Source organism: Astyanax mexicanus, chromosome 6, assembly GCF_023375975.1.
Source record: "Astyanax mexicanus isolate ESR-SI-001 chromosome 6, AstMex3_surface, whole genome shotgun sequence".
NCBI classification, from domain to species: Eukaryota; Metazoa; Chordata; class Actinopteri; order Characiformes; family Acestrorhamphidae; genus Astyanax; species Astyanax mexicanus.
Window position 1 is genome coordinate 31231199 of NC_064413.1, and position 23639 is coordinate 31254837.

The following is a 23639-nucleotide window of genomic DNA, read 5'->3' on the forward strand; positions in this document are numbered from 1 at the left end:
GTAATCAGTTCACTGTTGTGCCCTTGAGCAAGACACATGACCCACAGTGCTCCAGGGGGGCTGCACTGAGTCTGACCCTGGCTGTGACTCCATGACCATTCTCTGCTCTTTCTCTCTCTCTCTCTCTCTCTCTCTCTCTCTCTCTCTCTCTCTTTCTCTCTCTCTGTAAATTACTGGAAATATTGAAGACAAATCTCCAGAAAAATATATCCTCAGCCAAGCTTTAATAGAACCTTTATTTGTCTGACTGCAGGGTCTTCTAAACTGATTTCCACACTGGTCTGATCTTCTGCACCACAAATGAAATAAACTGAGATGACATCCACAAGCAAGTAAACAAATTCTTCCACTTAAATACAACCAATCGTAGTACATTGTTCACCAGTTCTCGAATTGGACATGCAGCATTATGGAGAGTCTGAACGTTCTCAGACGTGGACTCAGAGCTGGGCTTTCTCCGGGACATTGCTTGGCAAATGGAGAAAAAGGGGCTCTATTTCTCCTGGATTCTTCCCAGTGACCACAGCCAATTCCAATCTTGGTCACCTCCACATATGTAGTCCAGGCTACAGCACCATTTCAACTTGTTATCCCCCCAGTATACACTATATGTGTTAGCTTACTGTGAATGTCTTAGAGGTAATACTTTACTTAATAAATTACAACAGGGATAAACTTTATCCTAAGTTTAAACTAGATAGAATTGACATGCTTGAAATGTTTTTTCTATTTTTTAAGGGTAAAATTAGAGTTATTTTATTAAAGCTGAGGCTGAAGACAAGCCCTTTGTTTTGGGCTTTAAGAAGGGGCTGCTTTAATTTTCTTTTTTGGCCATATGGGAACTTGGTGACAGTATTAATGGCTCAAGAAGGAAAGAATGAGAAAGCAGTCTCCTGATCAATACAATACAATGTGTGTGTGCGTTAATTTTTCATGGGCTTGCTGGCATCATCTTGAATGATTAACTCTGTAATACAGTAATACAGTGTGTCTTGTTGTGAGTCAGTGTTCACTGCTGGGATATGATGACAGTTGACTCATTTTAAAATCTTCGAAAGAAAACTTTGTATCTGCTGTATTTTTAGGCTTCATTTATTTTACCTAAATTGTTTATTTTAATTTTGAAAAATACATGTATGCCTGAGTCCTAGCCGTCAGAGTGTTGCTTTCTTTTTTTGTAGAAGGTTTTAGAGCGATCTGTAACAAATACCTTTTTTTTTTACTTTTTACTCTTTTTCTCCTTCATTTTCTTACTTTTGCAGGTTTACAAACCTTATATTATAACTAATAAAAGTTTTCATTACTTCTGATTGGCATTATTAACTTTTGAGTTTGAATGTACACATTGGAGAAATAAAAAGAAGCCTGTTTGTTATTTATTTGTTATTTTAGCTGGGAATTTCACAGTGTAACTGAACTGCTGACCAGGCAGATGAGCCAACCTATAGTAAAATCAAGGCTACACTTCATTTGTGAGGCTCACTATGATGAACTTGCATTGGTCGGACAGATGGAGCATATGATGATATGTGTTACGGTGGTTCTTTGCTGCCAGTGCCGGTAGGGGTGGAGGTGGGGGTGGGTGTGGGGAGGGGGCGGCGGGGCGGGTTGGAGGCATCCATGGATGGGGTCTGACGTGGGGGGCTCGCCCTCTAAATAAACTTTGGAGTTCAGAAAGGGGGGAAAGGGACGGCAGAGAGCTGAAGTCATCAGTTATTGAACGAGAGCGTGCTTGGCTCAGTGGACAGAGCAGAGAGAGAGAGAGAGAGAGAGACAGAAAGAGAGAGAGAGTTGCTCAACCGTGAGGCTTTGAGCTATCGAGATTGCGTCAGTAATATAAAAACGCGAGAGAGGTTATTGTACTGTTTCATACCGACTTTGCGTGAAAGTTGTTGGAGCTGGCTGGAGCGCGCGCGCGCGATGCCGCTGAATCGTGGACCATCACCACCTCTTGCTCTTCTACGCCGCGCGCAATAAAGTGTGCTTCTCCACACCTGGACGCGACGTGCGGGGAATTACAGCGCAGAGGATAATCGCACACCTTTTTACGCACGTAACCACTTTTTTATGCCTGGCTTTTCCTAAGAGGAGTACTGGCCTTTCGTGCACGTGCTGTGAGTAGCAGTCCCGGGATACCTCCGTGACCGCGCGGGTGCTTCTGTATCTCGTCTCATTCATCCCCAAACTCCCGCAGACCAGACCACCCCACTCCATCCCCCGCCACTCAGCGGGCCGCATGCGGACTGCTCCCAGGATGTTACTGCCCGCACGGCCCGGGGCTCATCGGGCCACCAACAGAAGCTGTCCCGAGCAGAGCCGGGGTTCGCGCGCGCTGTAGGAAGCGCGTGCACAGGTCCACCGTTAACGTGGGACGTTGACGAGCAGAAAAAAGTGAAAGAAAGAGAGAGAGAGAGAGAGAGAGAGACACCGAGAGTATCATCCGCAACCCACCCATCCATCACTCCCTCCCTCCCCCATAAAAAAACACCCACCAACCCTAACCCCAGGTTACTATGCAATTGCAACAACTGATCTCCCTGGTTCTAATCTTGCACTGGATGGAGGACGCGGACTGTCAGCATCACGCCTCCAAGCACCGGCAGCACAAACGTAAGTAAGCGCGCACCGGGCTGGATGCTTTACGCGCACCTGTCTGACGCGCGATTTGATCTGAGTACAAAATAAGACAAATTAATTTAAAACATTCTTTTATTAATTATATGTCAAGGGTTTTTTTATGTTTTTGCTGCAAAATTGCAATATTACAGCAGCGCAGATGACAGGGCAAATGATCTAAAAAATATATATATATATATACAAAATGTATTAAGAATTTGAAGATTTGAAGACTTTGTCCCCTCTCACCTTGTTACATACATTAAAATTCACTCCAATCTCATATAAGGTATACTATGAAGAAACCGGTGTTTACGTTGGATATCAATAGATTAATCAATTAGTACAAACAGTGAGCGCAATAATGTATGTCTAAATTTGTATTTGTATATATTGTATTTATTACTACTAAGGGATCAAAAGCGCTAAGCAAGATTTATAATCACCTGTTTACACCTGTGTTAATGCAATTTGAAAATAAACCTTATTATACATAGAGTTGCTACTGAAACATGTTTCCCCAGAATTGTGTTTTGGGGCACGCACTGGCCAGTAAATCAATATTAAGTAAATAGTGATGTTGCACACAGTGACATTAAACAGACTGAACAAAATGTGTTGCATTTGTTGGTGATGTTGCACTAGTTGGGCAGTAAAGCTGTGATCAGTACACAGTTATATATCACAGTACATACTGACACTGGACCTGGATGGACTGTAGCATACGCTATAATTATAAGTAAACAGTATGGCCTATATTGTACTGATGTATATCACATTTGGCGGGCGTTGTTTAGAGGGAGAACTGCTGTTGCTACTTTTGGATTTTACTTTTTGCTTTTTTGTCAGTTTTATCAGAAATGCAATAGAATCGATTGGTATAGGTGATAACTTTGGATTGCAAACATTTGCGCACGCGTTCTTAAGAAGCGCTCGTGCTTCTTCTTCAACTGGGGGTAAATGGACGGGAACAAATAAGAGTTTGTTTAAAGGTGTGATGTGCTTTAAAACGCTTCTGTATGTCTGTTTAATCCAAAACCACAAAGAAAACAAAAAGCCAATTTAGAAGACTCCACTCAACTGACGGGTTCCAGATGATTGTAAAAAGGAAAAAAAGAGCTTTTGTTTGACAAAAACCTAAAGAACTTTGGATTAGTCCATCAAAATGGATCAAGTGATGAAAATGGACAGGTAACAATCAGTCTCCTGTTCCAATGCGCACTGAGGCTCATATCTTGCGTTCAGAAGCGAATTCTTGCTGTCCGATCACAGGGATCAGAGGTAGTACAGCCGCATTAACCATGCGTGCGTGCGTGGTTGGTGATGGTTTAGGTGTTTCAGTGTTTAACAGTGTTATTTAAGCACTGGTCACCCCCCAAGCACGCGCTCCAATCCCGTGTTTGGGTCGCTCTCTAGTGGTCAGTGCTAAACGTGGATCAGATAGATCATTGCATGCGTTCAGCAGCTGCAAACCTGCAGACGTGCTGCACAGTGTTGGAGCACCAGCGATGCGCCGCCGCGCGCGTCTCTCAGTACAAGCGCGCGCTGGTGCGGACGCAGCGGGAACACGGGGAACAAACTGTGGAAATGTTGATTATAGAATCTGCGTGCTTAAATAAGATTTTAGAAAGCAGTAGAGTTTACGGAGGAGCTTTAAAGCACCGTCTCATCGACTTTTGTTGAAATAAAGTGCGCAACTGTCCTGATCAAAGATTGTAATTGACATATGGCAAGAAAATAGTTATACAAGTTGGAAAAACACCATTATTTATTGGGTAAACAGTTTGCTTGTGTAATCGTTGGTTCTATGTTTTTATCTTTATTTTACTTTAGATTTTTTTGCGCCAAAATGACGTAAAAATAATTATCTTTATTTTTACAGTGTGTCTAAATGCACCACCAGTCTATGGCAATGTTGCTTCGATTTTGAAAAAAATTGTATTGTAAAATTATACTATAAAATTGTTAATATTCCAAGCGCTGGAATACCGTTTTCCCATTGGCGTTTTTATATCATTGGCATTGTATTTATTTATTTAATTAATTATTTTGTTTAAAACAACATTAGAATATCTCTACTCTACATGAACCCCACCGTCACTGTTGCTATTTTTCCAAAACTGCAGCTTTCCAAATTAAGGGGTAAAAAATAAAAAAAACCCTTCCCAACTTTTAATGAAAAAAAAAATCAGCATGAAATTATGATACAATGTAAAGAATAACTGGTGAAACATTTACATTCAAGTCAAAAGGTGAAAAAACGGTGTCCAAACTGAGATGCAAGGCAACTCTTGTGTGACTGCAAAGCTATGTAAACATATGGAAGTTGATACATTGTTAATGAGGTATCATAAAGCGTGCTGTTAATAATGTCATGCCAGCAGTGAGAACTGTCATGGCAAGTATCCTCTCCATATGCGGTTTGTGGTTTTATGCTCAGGAAAGAGATATAGTTCTCTCTCAAAAAGGTCATTAGTTCAATTAACATTTTACAATTCTTTAGTTTTTGTTCTTTTCTTGTTCCCATGAAATAGAAAAAAGCACATTTTCACCAGTGTAATTATTAGTGGACTTCAGATGTGTGATGAGTGGTTGGTGTCACTTAAGCCAGTCTGTAAAATCACTGAAGGAAATTTAGTGGTGGAGTGGTTGGATAGTTTCTACACTGTATATGTATGATACGAGACTGCTAATTGAAGGACTTTTGATCAGCTGTGACAGACAAGAGAGATGGGTGAATGACCACAGCCACAACATTTAGTGAGTGCACAGTGAGTGACCCAGCGGGCGCCCGACCTCCAACGCGTCCTGCTTCCTCGAAAGGGCATGTTTTAGGCCGTAGAGGAAATTGATTTGAAGATACTATTACTATACAATGGTGGTAGTACTGTTTTACTCTAATCCCACAAGAGGATGACATCAAAACCACATTTCAATTACATTTAGTATGTGTACGAGTGAGTAGGAGTACTCACAGAAAAATACAGATGCCATGAACTGTGTTAAGTGGAAGTTTTTGTGGTAATCTTTTAGGATAGATTACCAATTGATTTTGAATCAATTCATATTTCAAGATTTTTAAAGTTAAAATATCGCCGTGCATCAAGTATTTTCCTTAAAAGCATATATTCTAGCTAGGAACTATTTTATGAATCAGTATTTTTAATAGTGTAGTTACTGGGTCTGTAGCAGTCAGTAAGGACACATAGCAAGAGACTACATTTCCAATGTCGGCCCGTTTCCGAAACTGCAAAATCCATATCTACTACAATTTAATCACCTTATGTGAAAGAACTATGCCGAATGCTGTTTCAATGAAATGGTCACATGCTATATGTATATCAATATAACTCATTTCATCTGTTTGCTTCATTGTAGCTAATCATCTTTGCTTGTGTGTGTGGGCTTATTTCATTAATGTCTCAGGAAATGAACTGTGTTCTAAAATGACTTAGACCGCAAGTCTCTGGGCATGGCTCAGTGTTGCACTCTAAGTCCCGAGTATGAAACTCTGTTATTTAATTAAGTTTTAACTGTGCCGCTAATCAGTTTGATTCTGGGAATGCTCGTTCTGCGGTCGCTGGGTTTGAACCGTGGCGAAACAATTCAGGGAGTACAGATATCAGGAGTGCTCATGCTCCGGTTATGCAAGTAGGCCCTGGGCCTGTGGCGGCACGGGGGCAGGCAGAATTCCTCCGCGTTAAGGGTTCTGTGAATTAGTCGGCCTTGGCAGGAACGCATGTGGGCAAATGGACAGCGGTTGTAAAGATTGCAGAGATATGTCAAACAGAATATCCATGATCTATTGCAATCTGGCAGCCAACTCTGAACTTAGGGAATAAGAAGAGGGAAAAAAGAAGGCCTGAGTGTAGTTCAGCACGAGCAAGGAGAGAACAGGTTGAAAACACCTCTAAGCTTGTGTGGGAAAGAGCAAAGTAGCCTTTTGCTATAGCCCGTGGATATTCCTATAGTCCTCTGAGGAAAGGAATGATGAATGATGAATTTAGGACAGTAATGGCTTTCCATTCAGTTGAACTTTAGCAATTTGCATTAAATGTTCGTGTAAAAGTTTAGGATTTTTGTAATTACAATTAAAAAAACTAGAATATGAAATCTCAGATAAATTTGTGCTTTATATAACAATATGTACTGTCCACAAAAAAAAAATAATAATAATAATAATTCAACCAAGTCTGATGCCAAATCTGTCCTATCAGCTTATCACTTATCAGCTTTAGCTGATTAGCTTTTACTTCGATTGCTTTTTGGAGTTTTTTTGCAGTTGAACTAACTCTGTTTTCTGTCAGAAAGGTCTCTGTAATAGCTCTGGCTCGTTCTGTAGAATGCGTTCCTCAAAAACTGACCTGAAACACAAGCTTAGTAGTATTGTTTGTATATATATATTTTGCCGTCAAAAATCGTATATCTTCATTTTGAGGTGTTTCACATTTTAACATGATTTGATTCTGGCTGGCGGCTGTTTATATTTACATTCATACAAAATGTCATGAAGAATGAACCAACAGAAATGCTCCAAAATGTGTGAGAATTAAATATGTTCAAACTGACATATCATCTTCTATAAAGACGACATATTAAATGTAGCATATTTCTTTAAATCCAAACAGCACAAATGCTGATGGAATTTAAAAGCAGGTAGAATAAAATGCATTTGGAAGCCTATAGGCCAAGGTCAGCCTGCCCTAAATTCGGCGACATCTACCATCTAAGCCTCTGACCTGCAGGGAAACACATGGAACCAATTGACTTCAATCAGTAGTCCTCTCTCATACAGCTGCCTATTTTTAGGTTCAGGAATTCAGTGAGGTATTTAATGTAAATCAGACACCTTGGCACGCCACGGTAAACCAGCGCAATTATGCTGATGTAATCTGTGAGCGAATGCTCTATTTATCAGACTGCTGTAATGGACGCTTCACTAACTGTCTGACATTAGTCTTCAAACAACTCCAACAAAGTGTCCTTGCAGTATGCTGCTAGTTTGGTTGGCTGTATGTCTTGGACATTTTAGGATAATAAGACAAAAAAAAATAATAATTCACACCTAGCCCCTTAATTCCTTTAGAAAAAATAGGCCTCAATAAAACAATTCCACTTTCACCTGATCTAGACCCTCATCTGACATCCCTCTATTACATCCACGTCAGGATTAGAATAATCAATTATTGGGCAAGTATGTCTTCCTGTACAAGCAATGTCTTACTGGTTGCACAGTAGAAGATCAAACACAAAATCTGACTCATGTCTTACATGTGTAAGACTTATATAAGATGCATCTATAGTGTAAAATAGAGTTGGCAAACTGGGTAACTAACTAGTAAATTGAGAATTCCACAAATTCTGATTACTTCATTGAAGCAGCAGTCCTTTTCTTTTACATTTAAATCAGTAAATTATAATAAATGGCACCCGGGTGCTTCTGCTTGGATTCCTGCAAAGCCACTTATATTAAATCTAAAATAAATGTATAATCTTTTTCTGGCTATATAGATTCTATTAGTTTCCTGAGCAACCATGGTGCTGCTAATGGTGCTGATACAAGAGCTACTGTGAACATGGAGATAACAGAATAGCAAACTCAGTCTTCATCTGTTTATTCACACATCGTTAAACCAAAGAAACACAGAATTAGAACTAAAGAGAGATGGCAAGCTGAAAGAGAGTGCAACTGAATTTGGGCTGAAATGATCAAATTCATAGACTTTTTAGGTGCTTTTTAAACATTTTGACATTTTCACATTCTCACCAAAAACATAATAACCAATCCTACATTATCTGGATGGACTCATAAAATAACGACAAATGTTCAGACTATAAACATCATAGCCTCATGTTATTTCACTCCAGTGGCCGGCTCAAGTGTTATAAGTATGCCAAGTAGGGTTATTTGCTAGATGTTTCTCTAAAGAAAATGAGTTTTTTTTTTAGAACCAATTTAGTATTAGAAATAAGGGATGAGTGAATGTGAAGACCCTTTTCATTTGTTTTTAGCCTTTAAAATATACATTTCAATGAAAACATTGTGATGAATCTTTGCGGTAAGCTCAGAACACAAATCATAAATTCAATATTAGAAACATACCTTAAATCTGGTGTGTAAAAGATGCAGAACTACATTCATCAAAACCTATAATAGACTGTATAATACGCTGTAAATATTGTTTACCTTTGTATAAAGAACTGAAAAGGCATACTTTTGATGGCTTAATCAGGTTGAGTTAAGCTCAGCACCTCTTTAACAACATAATAGTCACACAAATGTGCTTCACCAAAGAGTTGAGCATAAGTTAAAGGCTTAGACTGATGTGTTTTGATCTATAAATCTTGTTGAGGTTCTTTTAAATTTCAAAAATATTTTCATACTCACTAAACCATGGTTCCTTACAGAAAGGTAAGGATGTACAAAGCTTTTACACAGGGTTATCAAAATAATCATTCTGTACCACTAAACTTTAGTGAAGTCAAAATTGAAAGCAGCATGATTGCTTAGAAGAAAGTTTTATAATAATAGTAATAATAATAACATTACATATTTTTTAACATGCTTATAAACAAAATACAAATATAGTGAGCTTTAGTATTCAGTGCATTCAGTATTTGCGTAACATGCATAATAGCAGCAGACAAAGGGTAGCAATACAGATTTTTTTTTAAGAATACATAAACCTAGACCTGATGTCCGGTGTGTACTGCAGGGTCAGAATGATGTAGAAAAATATTGACATATGAGTATCAGTTTATTCTCTGCTCATATCCTGAGGCTGATTTCCTGTGTTCCAAACCGAAAGAAAAGCATGAATGTAGTGACTCACATGGTAAGATGACACAGGAGCCGCTGGAGTGAGAGTGTTTTCTTAAATATGTCATGTGGCTACGGGGGAAGGTCTTACTCACTCCTGTGTTTTTTGTGGTGGGTGCACTCCAGTCCTTTTCCCATGGGTCTCACGCTGGCACGAGTTGATTTCACTGGTATCTCTGTCACAGCAGGGCCGGCTTGTTATTGTGCTTATAGACACAACTGCTACTGTGCTGGTGTTTGCGTGCAAGGCCCGGTACACAGCGTGTCTCTGCTGATTAGTTTCTCTGGCAGGAGAATCCACAGGCGAGGGTGCTTCCTGTCATGTTTATTATTACGCTACATTATGGTCATTGTCGCAGCCTTAATTGATAGCTCTGCTCTTTCTTGAGCCAAACCTGGAACCATTTAACTGTTCCCAACGTGCGTAGTTGTGTTTCAAAACGCAGAAAGATCCCAAAGTCCAGCATGTCCATGGCTGGTTTGGAAGAATTCTGAAAAATATTGAGGTAAATCATACAAACAATTTAGTCTTTGATCATATCCTGGGGCTGCTTTTTAGAAGCTCTATGAACAAAAGTTATTGGCTTTTGTATCAGAGGCTTTATGTTAGAACTGATTCCAAACCAGAACTTTATATGTGATTAGATTAGTTTTAAAAGAATTACTGAGGAATATGAGCAAAGATTAAGTCCTGAGATGGAATGCTCAGTAGATTAACAATGTCTAATTGTGGACTATTTAAAGAAAATCTAAAGATGGTGCTTTATGTACAGTCATGACAATGGAAAATTAGGACATCTAATAAAAAACATATATAAATAATTTGAACTTCATTTGAAAAGTATTGAGAGATTGAGCTTATAAAACAAAACAAAAAAAACAAAAATCAGTATGTATTACTATTTGAAAGGTTAATTTCTTGGATAGGAATTGGCCTAGTTATAGACAATATTTCCTGTCAATGTAACAATTCCTTTCAAAATGCTGTGCAGTCCAAGATTGCATTTGACCACATCAACTGCAGATAATTAGACTCTTGTTAGAGAGTATTTTGGAGGAGCCTGTCTCATTTAGCTCTTGACTGTTGAAATGAGTGGATCACCATGGCAGGATCCAAACAACTCTCAGAGAAAAAAGGGTGTAGATGCTGATATGAGTCTGGAGAGGGATTTAAAAAGATCTCAGAACAATTTGAAAATCAGCTGCTCCACTGTCCAGATACTTCATAAACAATTTATAAACACATTTGCTGTGGATACAAGTGGAGAAACAGCTGCTAACATGACCAGGTCAAGCTGCCCTAGCAGTCAGTCCAGTAGCAGACACCAAGATGCGTAAAGTAGTCTCCAACAATCCTTAATCTTACCACAGGACCTACAGACAGCTCTTGACAACTTTCTTGCAAGCCCTTGTTTAAAAAAAAACATGATTGTAATCAAGAACTTCATGCTAATTGTGAAGCATGGTTTGGTGCTGCTTTGCTCCAGTTGGGCCTGATAAGATCTTTATCATATCACTATATATTCTGTACTATAACAAAGGGTGGTTGAGCAAAAAAAAAAAGACAATCTGTGTAAAAACTTAAGCTGAAATGGATGTGGACTATGCAACATGACAATGACCCAAATCTTCCCAGTGAATCTAAGGAACTAAGGAATGGAAAGAAAAGAGAGGAAGTTCTGGAATGGCCAAGTCAAAGTGCGGATCTTAATCCAGTTGAGATGCTGTGCATGCAAGATACCCCAACTATCGACTATAACACAGCTGAAAGAATTATGCATGGAAGAGTGGGTCAGGGTCAAGTTCAGAGACCATTAGATGGTTATAGGAGGTTGTTGAGGTTGTTTCAGCCAAAAGGGGAACTACCAGTAATTAAGGCGCATTAGGGCACAAGAGGTCCTTTTTCCTCAAAAGAATTGTATACTTTTGTTCTTTACATTTTTACAACTTTCTTCATTTTTATTTGTATAGTTATATAAGCTGCATCTCTCAACATTGTCCAAAAGAAGCTCAAATGTACATTTGAATATACATATTCAAAAACACAAAGATTTTAATGGTGTGTCCGAAATGGACATTTAGACATTATACAGAAATACCTTCTGTTCTGGGAGGACACTTGTGCAATCCAAATGTGTACATTTGCACTATGCACTGATGAAAAAGTGATGTCCTGACAGGTAAAGGCATCTTTCACAATGATTTCCAATTATTTCTTTTGAAATAATTCTGAGATCTAAGCAATATTGCTCAGAATGGTTGAGAAATGTAAAAACTAACAACAGATATTTAAGTGAAATAACTTAACCAGGACAATGGTTCCACTTAACTGATGAAATAGGTGAAATATGAAAGATATCTATGTGAAAAATACCTTCTTAATTTGTCCAACCTTTGCCCAGAGTAATAATGTTCACATGAACCAATTTGATTATTTAAAGCTTATGTTCATTAGGTTCTCTGAGCATGATGTATGCATATTGACCATTCCACATTAGGTATACTTGTTTTTATCCAACTACTCTGCAGCAGTGTAAGTGGTGACTTCCTCTTACAACCTTCAACATCAAATCTACAAAGGTGCATTACAACAAAGTGAGCGCAGATTAAGGTATACCGAGTGACACCGCAGGGCAGAAAAAGGGGGAAATTTACACTTAGTTGGCAAATTAAAGGTTCTAGAAGACATCAGTAACCAATTAATTACTTGTGTTTGTGCCCATGCCAGTTCACACCATGTGTATTAAAGTTTTAACATAAACGAGTTACATTGGGTTAAAAACACACTACACACTCACGTGGAGATCATATCAGCATACTTTCTTTATATAAAACAGTCACTCAGTAAACATTTTCTATTTCTATTCAAAACATCTACATCTGTCTGTTAAGCTATAGATGTGATAGTGATATTAGTAAAAGTAGTGGAAAATCTGAAAGAAGTGTGTGTTCTTTGGGGAGTAATTTACTTTGCAATTGCTTGTATTTAACATTTGACTGCATTTGAAGAAAAAAAATCCATTTGCAGGCCAAAACCTTCTGAAGTCTATCATAAAATAAGATCTCGCACACTTTTGTGTAATAGCTTTCCATAAGGGAGCTTTTAGAGACAGTTTGGACATGTGTTTTCTAACTATTGTACCTCAGGAAGTGAAACATTAAATTAAGCAGACATTTTTAAAAAATCACCTTGCGTATGAAGACAATGTATTTTTTTTCTAATTATGAAACTGTTGTCTTATATTTTTAGTCACATAAAAAATGCTAAACCTGTTGTTACACTTGTCACCACACCTGCACTAATGTGAGGCTAATATAAAGCTGTTTTCTTTCTGTGTCTGTGTTTAGGAGGGAGTCCAGGCTGCCCAGTAGGCTGTCTGACGTGCTCGGTTTACAACGGCTGCCTCACATGCCAGCCCAAGCTCTTTATTCACCTGCAGAGGGATGCCATCCGGCAGACCGGTGTATGTTTGCCTTCCTGCCCTAAAGGGTTCTTCGGCACCCGCTCCCCCGAAAAAAATGATTGTTCGAGTAAGAATCAAAACTTCATATTAATCATTTTATTTGCTGTATTAGATCTATTTTTATCATTGGTGACATCAGTTTCATAGGTCCTAAAATAGAGCCCTGTGGCACTCCACAAAATTGTTTATCACATTATAAAAAAAAATAGTTAGGATTGGGACTGAAAAACAACTCAAAAAGTAATGATCCCCTTAGTTACTCAAACAGTAAAAAAGTCATAAAATACCATACTGGAAAGGGTTAAACCATAGAACTCTATGGTTCTAGGATACAATTAACTGAACCACCGTAGGATCCATAATATTGAAAACATTGGTGACTGTTCCCTTATGTTGCTGACCCACCTAGATTTCCTGGAGCACACAGCAGTAAATCACCAAAGAAGTCACAAAAGGTCCTGTAGGTCTCTCGAACTAATAAAATTCACAGTAGGAACACAACACCCTCATTTAAACATGGTGGTGGTAGTGTGTTTGTTTCGCTTGTTGTCAGAGAATTCTTAAGTAAACTATCTGTTCATCGGTACATGAGCTTAAGCTGAGACATAATCAGGTCAGGCAGAGCAGAAAACATGAAAGAACATTCACATCTCAAAGACTGAAAAGATACATTTAGGGTCAGTTTCTCAGACAGGGGTTAAACTTAGTCTTGGTCCGAACAGCATTCTCAACAGAGATTTTCCACTAAAAAGAACATATTGTCTATGACTAGTCTTTAGTTCCTGTGTGAGAAACTGCCCCTGAATGTTTTGGAGTGGTCTAGTGGCAGCAGGTCTAAAAGGTGTCTTGAATCATGGTCCAGACCAAAGGACCCAAATTTGCTCTGGTCAAAAGAAGTGGTCATTATCCAGATCTATGGAATCATGGTTTGTTTCTTCTGCAGTGTGAAAGCACTTTTAGATGATTCGGACTTACAGACCAACTACAGGAAGTTGAGGCCAGCTATCTTCAGTCTATACAATATAGAATAAAAAAAAAGAAATCTGAATCCCTTTGGCATGTAGGTGCATCACACAGCAGTATGGACGCAAAGGCTTATGCAGAGGATTCCTGTATCTACTGTAACTGTAGATTAACACGTGTTTATAAACAGAAATAAAAAGGAACATGAGGAAAATCTGTTTCGCTGTGTGACATGCTTGCCTGTGAAGGGAAGTCAAATTCTGGCAAATCTTCAGCAAAACACCTGGAAAAGCTACTTGCTAAACTGACAACATTAAACAAACCAATCAGTGTCAAGTATAGGGAGACACAGCTAACGTAGGTGATGATGACAAAAGGATGTAGCAATCCACTATATGTTTTTTTTTTATTAATTTAACTGTAGTGTGAAACTACAGTGAAAACTCTTTGGACAAACGGTGTAAAAATGTCCTTACAGATAACTTTTTAAGAAATTAAAATACGTAACTTGTGGGTTTTAAGTTTACAAGTATAGTACTCTGTGACCTGTCTTCCAGAGTGTGGGTCCGAGTGTGAAACCTGCTTCGACAAGAACTTCTGCACGCGCTGCAAAGTGGGCTCATATCTACACAAGGGGAAATGCCAAGCGAGCTGCCCTGATGAGCTAGTACCCAGCGATGCCAAAAGGGAATGTGTCCCTCGTGAGTATCTTCCACCTCACCTGTCACCACAGAACAACATCAGTATCAATAGAGTTTGGTGCTGTAAGAAGCAACATGCAATATTATACTGTATAAAACAGCACAATGGCTTACTGTCTGCTGTTGCTTGATGGTTGTGGTGTGTGTTTGTGTGTACTGGTGTTGCAGCATGTCCAGCGGACTGTGACTCCTGCTTAAACAGTGACACCTGCACGAGATGTATGCCAGGGCACTACCTGCTGCGAGGCCAGTGTTACAGTGTGTGCCCTGAAGAGTTCGAGCCCAACGAGCAGCTGATGGAGTGTGTCCCTTCAGGTCAGTTCCACCAAGCCTTATCTATAAAGCAGTGGCTCTCAACCAAGAGTGAACAATATCAATTTTAGAATGTATTTCACAATAGTGTACGATTTTTATATGAACAACATAAAAGCCACAGAAAAACTTGCCAAAGATGCCCACATACAGTCTCTATACCTACAAATCCCTGTAATAATGCCATTTAGTGAAAGTTATTGCAAAAAATGTGCTTATCAATCATAAACACACATAACATTTTCTATTGAATTACTGATTTCTGAGAGAGCAATCTCTCACCTTCCCTAATTTTCAAACCACATTATATGATTTCAATTGAGTTACTTGGTGTAATATAAAACTAAAAGTAAAGATAAAAAGTGAAAATATTATAAGAAATAAAATAAAGTCTATACTCATCCTTACAGCACCTGTTATGGAAAGCTCTGAAGTGTTCAGGACAGGACTACTCAAGTGAAGGGTTCAAAAACTCTGGTCTAATCTATTTCAAACTGTAGTGCAATGGGTTTGAATATGTTTGTTTATTATTTGTGTGAAGTCATATCAACTCGACCGGTTTATCTCTTATTTCAGTGCCCTGTGAGGTGGGAGAATGGAGCGAATGGGGTCCATGCTTACGAATATTGAAAACCTGCCTCAGAGAAGAAACACGTACCCGAAAAATTGTACAGAACCCTAGCCCCCAGGGCAATCCCTGCCCAGCAACTTCAGAAAAGAGGGAATGCTTTACTAAAAGAAAAAAATGTGGTGAGTATCAGCTGAAAATGCTTATGCACAATAATAAAAATCAGTGGTGTCCCATGGCTTCACTTTCCACAACCTGCCAATGGGCCTAGATTTAGAGTTATCAGGAACAACACACAATTAAAGATTTAGAGAGATATGGGCAATACAGAAGTGCCTACACAAACTAATTAATTCAGAAGGTGTTGTGGGATGTCATGAAGTTCCTACGATGGCAGATCACCTTTTAGCTTTATTACAGTCCCTTTGACAACTCAATATTACAGTAATAAGGTCCCGCACCCAGTGGCCCTACCTTTTTTTGCACTATTCCAACCGGACAATGCTCATCCACTCAATAGCAGCAGCTTACCTTAAACATGCATTAGCCAGATCCATTTGATCTTGGTTAAAAATGTGTGGAATGCCATTTGATGCACTTGATCCCTACCAGAAAATCTGCTGGAATATTCTTTCTGAATGGAATGGATTATCGCAAGACACCATTAGGAACCTCTACAACTCCATGCTAAGACATCTAGCATGTTGCGTAACACATTCATTAACTCAGGAAGAATCAACTATAACTTAAGATATAAGTAATATAAGTAATAAATAATAAGCCTAAGACATGACACAAAGCAGAGTGCATGGAAGGAGTCCTTGGTGTCTGCACTGTGTATAAACAAGCATCTCATAAAAAAGGCCTAGTCAGATCTCTCACTGGAATTATTTCTGCTCTTATGAATCCTTTCCTCACCATCTCATCACCCCTAATTAAATAGTGAGTCAATTTCTTTAGAAAGCAGCATGAATAATCTGGAATTAGTGGGAATTTAGCATATGCTTTTTTATTATTTGGTTTAAGAAAAAGAGCTGTTTGGGCAGTGAGTGCTGAAGGAATAGTATTTTTTGGTGCCAAATGTCAAAAGTATTCAGATTTTGTGAGAATCACCCCGTTTCATACCTCATAAAAAACAAGATCTTTTCTTATTATATTAAGTGACAGAAATAGTTTCTAACCAGAACAAAACAAAAACATGGAGCCCTTTCAAGAACGGACTGTGTTGTTAAGGCATATGTGGATGATTATGTGTTGAGTGTTTGTTTGTTTGGTACCGTGGGTGTTAAAGGCGTGTAATTGTGCTTTGTGATAGATAACAGACTAGCTGTTTACTCCCCGCAGCCCCCACACTTGTATCAGACCTCTCATAGATCTGGGGTTCATTTTATCACTGATTATACTGATAAATACTTAGTTAACTATAACCATAGTTAGCCAATGTAATCAGAGTAGAGAACGGTGAAGAGTGAATATGTGGATTGGAAAAGTTCTGTATAGCCCCTACCAGACACCCAACACCCACAACCACACACAGGCACACACACACACACTCACACAGCCCCGATTTCCGTGGCACATTAGTGCATAATAAGGAGCCGGCGTGATGTTGATCTGCTGGGGCCGCCACCAAGGGTGCATGTTACACACTGCAGACCCGGTTATTGACCTCGCCCCTGCCTGTGATTACCCAGCTGCCCCCGCTCCTGGAACATCAACTGAGCACTAATTATCTGCCAGGGCTCTGTCCCATCCTTGTTTACGTTCTGCTTACACCAGAGGGGTCAGTGGTCCGACCCCCCGCCAGCTTTGAGTAATCCCAAGCAACCCTCTGACACTGATACATCCTCCCCCTCACGCCCATGCATGCACACACACAAACACACACCCTTACATTCATGCCTTTATTTCTCTTCTGACACTTCTTACTCATCTCCTTTCCCCTACTTTGTCATTTGCTTTCACTCTGATGCTGCCTGACCTTTCCCTTATGCAGCCTGTTGTTGTCCCCTTTCACTTCGCACATTTCCTTTGACCAGGATTCAAAAGCCAAACATTGTGCGTGATAATTGTCCTGAAATTGTCCTACATGTGCCACATAACACACACTAACTAGCCACTTCATGAAAACTACCACAGATTGTAGTCCATCTGTATCTCTGCATACCTTGTTAGCCTCGTTTCACGCTGTTCTTTAGTGGTAGGACCATCACAGGACCACCACAGCACAGGTATTATTTGAGTGATGAGTCATTCACAGCACTGCAGTGGTGTGTTAGTATGTGTTCTGCTGGTACGAGCGGATAAGACACGGCAGTGCTGCTGGAGTTTTTAAACACCTCAGTGTCACTGCTGGACTGATAATAGACCACCTACCAAAAATATCCAGTCAACAGCTTCCTGTGGCCAGAGTTCTGTGAGAAATGATGTACGATTAAAAGACTTTACATCTACAAGGTTTAGCCGCTACAGTGGGTAGGAGTGTCTTAGCTCAGTTACAAAAAAAAGGGTTCTTCAGAGAATAAATGACTGGATGACTGTGCAGGCTCTTTAAGCTCTCTAGGGACTCTAACTCAGACATCTTATTTTCTGTCTATTTTATAATACTTTTTGGAAATAGGGAATCTTGAATCACTTTACAAACATTTTTTGCATCTTTATTTTTTAAAGACGGTCTTTAATGTGTAATCATAGAACAATAAAGTGCTTCTATATCTAAGAAAAGTTGAAAATCCACATTACGTTGCCATAGAAATGCTGGACAGTGTTCAGGTGCGGACATTTCTTAGCCATCTCCAAAGGTAATACTTCACAATAACTTTGCAGACTGCTACTCCATGGTTCCTGGCTATTTTAGCATAGAAGTAGTAGAATAAATGTTGTTAAGCTATAAAAAAAAGCCTGCACATAACATTTAATGTCAGTTGAACAATTTGTTTTAGAACCTTAAGCCCAAGCCAAGAAACAGTGGACAAACTGGAGCAAATAATACAACAATTTGTATTTGTCCCAAGGTATCACTGACTGGACTCAAACAGGACAAACATTATTACTGGCAGTCAAAAGGAACTGCACAAATGTTTTTGTAATAATCACTGATATACAACAGAACTCCTCTTCTAGCCTTGATGACTACCTCACCCTGCTCTGTCATACTTTCATGAACTGTTTTGCTAAAAAGGCCTAAAGCAGCTGCATCCCAGGCTTTCTTCACTGCTGTCCACAGCCTGCCTGCAATGGTTAGGGTCTCATTCCTCACACATTTTCCCAGTAGAGTTCCTGGTATATAAATCTGGTAAATACGCTGCTCATGTCATCGACTGAATTTTCTCCTCTTTAAACTGCACTTCCACTGATGATCAGTGTGGGCATCTTGCGTTGTCTGTATGACAACATTGTTTTTGTGGCTTTCTCCTTTTATTAATAGGAGATAGATGCCTTCCTGATCTTGTCATGTCCATCAGTGACTTGGCTGCAGTCTATTTGCAGTGGAAATTATCTGCACCCAATTCAAACCATGCACGGCCTATATACTGCGAGCTTACTGTGAGCCAACAACTACCAAACAGTTTTTTACAGTGTAGTGTTTGTTGCGCCGGTACGAATTTTTAAACACCTCAGTTTCACTGCTGGAATGAGAATAGTCTACAAACCAGAAATATCAAGCCAATCATGCATGGTCTGTATGATGTGTTCCGATGACTCCCTACGACTACCAGCACTACTATGTTTATGGGTTATTTTACCCTCTGAACCCCTGCCCCTTTATTTGTGCCTGCTAGTACATTCGCAGCAAGGCTTCAAAGCCTGCGGCATTCCTCCTGCGGGACACACCAGAGCCTTTAATCCCCGCCTGGCTCCTGCCAAAAGCCCCCGGACGACAGCACCCAGGCACCCAAACCCCGCCGCCTCCTCATTAATGTAATTGCGACGCTCCTCGATCCCCCCATATCGTATCTAGTTCGAGCCATCTCCAGGAACATGATGCTATGACCACCATTCCAGTCCAGCATAAACAGCAGTCACAGAGGCCACAATCCTATAGGGGCCCGGAGGTGAATTTGTTTTGTCTCTTTTCTGTCTGCATCCATGCCATTTTCTCTCTCCCTCTTTTTTTCCCCTCTTCTCCGACTCAATTACATTTTTGAAAATGATGAATAATCAATGCCAGATGATGCCTCATTCTCCTGTGTTGAAACATTGACAGCGAGCCTGAGAAACAGAAGCGACTCCAGGCCAAGCTCTGGCAAGCAAACTTTCTTTTAGGGTTGCAACATGTTTTTTTAAGACTCTGCCCGAACTGGACCCTGGGATCCAGCTCGTTTGTTGATGATGTGCACATGATGAATGGATCCATTTTCACATGGGCTGGTTTTCATGTTAGATAAAGCACCTGTGAAGTCGTGGATAGATCCAACTTTAAATGGACTCCTCCCTGATCCCTCATACAAATCATCTGCCGAGGCCTTCCATCTGCTCCAGCGGTGGTGACCAGATGTTGAAGAATGTGTTACCATCTCGGAAGAAAGTGCCTGCGTAATGATGTCCCATTTGGAACCAATGCATCGTTTGACAGTTTATAGAAATCGTAGATGGCCTTCCAGCTTTGAAAGGGCCACAGTAAACACATCCATAATGATCTCAACAGCACCCCGATGGTGTTATGGCTCAGTTTGTAGGAAACGCAGAGATTATGACTAATCCACTGATCTCTAAATCGTTATGACAAAGAAAACAATGTGTGCAAAGGGAACTTCCTGTGTATAAAGAGCTGGGATAGAGGGAGGGAGCGAGGGAGGGGATGGCTGTGTGAGTGAGTGGTAGGGATGGAACGTGTGTGTGTGCGTGTGTGTGTGTGTGCTCATTTCAGGGACAACTGAAATGAGACAGCCCTCTCCTAACAATCACTCTAACAACAACTGACTCTTGTCTGTCTGCTGAGGTGTTGTAGAGTTTGCACGGTCATCCCAAATTGTCCTTCAATGAGTGAGAGGAGAAGAGAAAGAGAGAGAGATAGAAGAGCAGTTGTGTCTCCTCACTGCTGACACTCGCAGCCTTCATTATTTCTGCTCCTATTCTAAACAGCCGTGGCTGGTAGGGCCCCGTATCGTTCTGGCTGAACCCCAGGAATGTGTAGGTCAGTGTGGGCTGCAGCGGGCAGCCTGCCCTGATCTCTCCACCAGCAGACAAAACAGCGCTGATTAATAGAGTCCGAGTGGAGGACCCTGGGGGGGAGGTGGAAGAGGGGAGCTGACTGTGTCCACCTCAGCACTTTTCCAATCCTCCACACAACAGAGCTCAGGCTTGCTCCACTCACCCACTGATAAGCCTGCAGCAAGAATTGAAGTTGGCTTGCTGTGTGCGTTGAGCAACACTAGATAAATTAACATCAACAGGATTTTATTTTAAGGGTCTCTCTATTTCTGACAAATACAGTCAGAAGAGAGAAGCATTATTTGCCAAGTGCACTGATAAGAAGCGGAAAAGCATGGAAATAGGCTGTTGAATAAGACTGACATCTTGTGGTTGGTCCAAGAATGGCAGCTGAATGGAATTTTTGTATTTTATTTTTTACACATTTTATACACACCATATTGTTGTCATGCAAAAACTTTTACTCAAAAACAGCAACTTTACAGCCAAAATGTATAAAGATTTTACTCTAATTCCCAATTTTGGAGCTCCATTCATAATTAGGGCTGTGTAACAATATGAAGAACAACTGCCAGACTCAACTTTGTTTGTTTTAAAGATCTGTGTATAGGTTGGCTTCCTGTAGAAAAACTCTAGAAAACAATACATTTTAAATCTTATACTGTCTTTATAAAGCTATAAAAGTAAAAATACGCTATAAACAAACCAAGAAGATCTGCTTGGGTATGTGAAGGCATTTAAAAAAAACATGATTTAGAGAAAGGATACCTGTAGAAAAAGCTTTTTGGCAATGATATGACTGCACCTAAAGTGTAATGTGGATTAATTGGTTATAGACTAAAGAAAATGGTGCTTACCCATCATCATTTCCATATTTCAGTGGTTGTATTAAGCTTAATCTATTGGCTACACTGTCCCCATGGTTTCTAATGGTACTGCTTAACTTCATCTGTATCCGTGAGCTTTTAAAGAGCATCCAAAAACACAGAGTACGGATAAAACACTCCATTTGTGTTAGCATCCATACCGACCGTTGAAAAATAAATACAGCTTTTACCAGTATAGACAGAAATTAGCAGAACAACTGGAAATAGTAGGGGAAGAGACAAAATGTGTGAATTAGATATGTGATTTTCTGAGTGACTGTATATATAAACTAAAGCTAATTTTGTCTGATTTGTTCACTAATAAAACTATCGTCAACTGCAACTTATGTTGATTCTTTTTGTTTTTCCAGGAAAGAAAGACAAAGGCTCGCGTAACAGAGACCAGAAGAATCGCAACAATCGGAAGGGAAGTGCAGAGGGCAGCAAAGAGCGGAAGAGAAAGCGAGAGAGGGAGATGGGCAACAGAGAGGAGGCCGAAAACAGAAACAAAACAGAACAGCGACGCAAACGGGCCCAGAGCAGAGACCCTCAACCAGTATAAAGAGAAGCTGCACAATGGTCCCTCTCCAGTAACACACCCTTATTCCTCCCACCACTCGGCCCCTTTACCCCTCGCTGTGGGGGGTGCTGCTGCTACCTGTGTAATTTAATGTATACTGTATATGCACAAGAGAGAGGAGGCACTGGTTGGTTGAGAGACCCTGAAAAGAGTGGCTAAAAATAAACATTTCCTCCTTTTGCTCCCCACTGCCCTCAAAGGGCAACTATAGCTCCTTCTATAGCCACAAAGAGGGCAGGGCCTGGCATGGGCTTGGACTGATACTGAACTCTACAGAGTGGAGCGATACCTGAAATGGACAGATAGTCAGATGACCTCATAAGTCAGAATATATGCTGCCTAAGTACAGCATCGCTTCATGGTTTGAATGTAGGTTTGTGTGACATTATGTAGAGTTGCTGTTGTATAAACGTCTATATATATATATTTACAGGCAATGTCGACACTGCCAGCAAGCATGCTCATCATTTAATTTTCGTAGCTGCGGAGTACGTAAATTAAAAGCGAGTATGTTTGCGGACATCGTGGGTATTGCCTGCTCATACAGCTATGACTGCATGGTACTGGACTGGTGTAAATGTACCAGACAAGAGGACAGGCTGTCATTATACAGGATGAAGAGGTAATGGTTCTCCCTGCAATGTTTTATTCATGGTACATATCTTTGTTCAGTGTCCTCAGAACAAAGGGTAAGTTCTATCTGTCTATAATTACAGAATCTGAGCTTTCAATTAAGCCATCTGATCAGAAATCAAATGCACCTGTATGTCCAATAAATAATGTTGTTTGTATGTCTGCAGGTTTCTTTGTCTCACCAAAACCCACAATTCACACAAAATTCACAAACAAAAATGCATTTGCTGAGTATCAACCACCACATGACCACTGTGGGTTGACCTCTCTTGACGTTTACATGAGTTTTGATGATAAACCTTCTGTACATGGTTATGTAAAGACCCTTTTGAAAATGGTTTAATATCACACAAATATATTTTTTGTACAATATAAAAACATATTTGCTTATAGAGAGCAGTAATCCTACATTATCATTTTGGTACCAGTGAAAAAGACAGCCAGCTAACTCTACTACACGTTTTGGAGAGCTGTTAAAAACAGTTTACATTTTTTTTTAATTTATGTTAAACCTCAGGGCTGTGATAAATTCTTTAAAACTGTAATTTGATACCAATTGTTGATTACGTGTTACAAAGTGTAAATGTAACTCTAAATTGTATTACTATTTTAAAAAGAAATGTAATCTGAGTAATCTTTGAGTTACTTTTGGATTTCTATTTTCAAAGCCACATATTTAAATAAATAGAAAAACACTTCACATATAAAATAAATGGCCTAAAAGTAAAAAGGAGCAGCATCTTTTTTTTATTAAAGATACAAAGGCCAGAGTGCCAAAATGTGTTGGCCTGCAGCAATAAAGGTACAGCAAATCTCCAGTCAACAAGTGTTGCTGCTTCTTATTATTTTAGATCACTTGGATGTGAATCTAAATTCACATGAAACTGTGTATAAACTAGTTTATACTGGTCTGATTTGCAGGTGTATGCTGTTTTTCATTGTCTAGCATGGCATTTATATAT

General features: G+C 39.7%; 1 protein-coding gene across 2 annotated transcripts; it reads left to right on the top strand.

Moving 5' to 3' along the window:
- Positions 1 to 1700: 1700 nt before the first annotated feature.
- rspo3 (R-spondin 3) lies at positions 1701 to 22835 on the top strand. Of its 2 annotated transcripts, none has more exons than XM_007251812.4 (6): positions 1701 to 2610; positions 12785 to 12967; positions 14421 to 14564; positions 14724 to 14879; positions 15453 to 15626; positions 21836 to 22835. In XM_007251812.4, exons 1-6 carry the CDS (start codon positions 2514 to 2516, stop codon positions 22024 to 22026), a joined length of 945 nt encoding a protein of 314 aa, XP_007251874.2. In that variant the 5' UTR covers positions 1701 to 2513; the 3' UTR covers positions 22027 to 22835. The 2 variants fall into 2 exon arrangements, with proteins under 2 accessions (XP_007251874.2, XP_007251875.2); XM_007251813.4 differs by having other exon boundaries at positions 1702 to 2610; positions 14733 to 14879.
- The last annotated feature ends 804 nt before the right edge of the window (positions 22836 to 23639 follow it).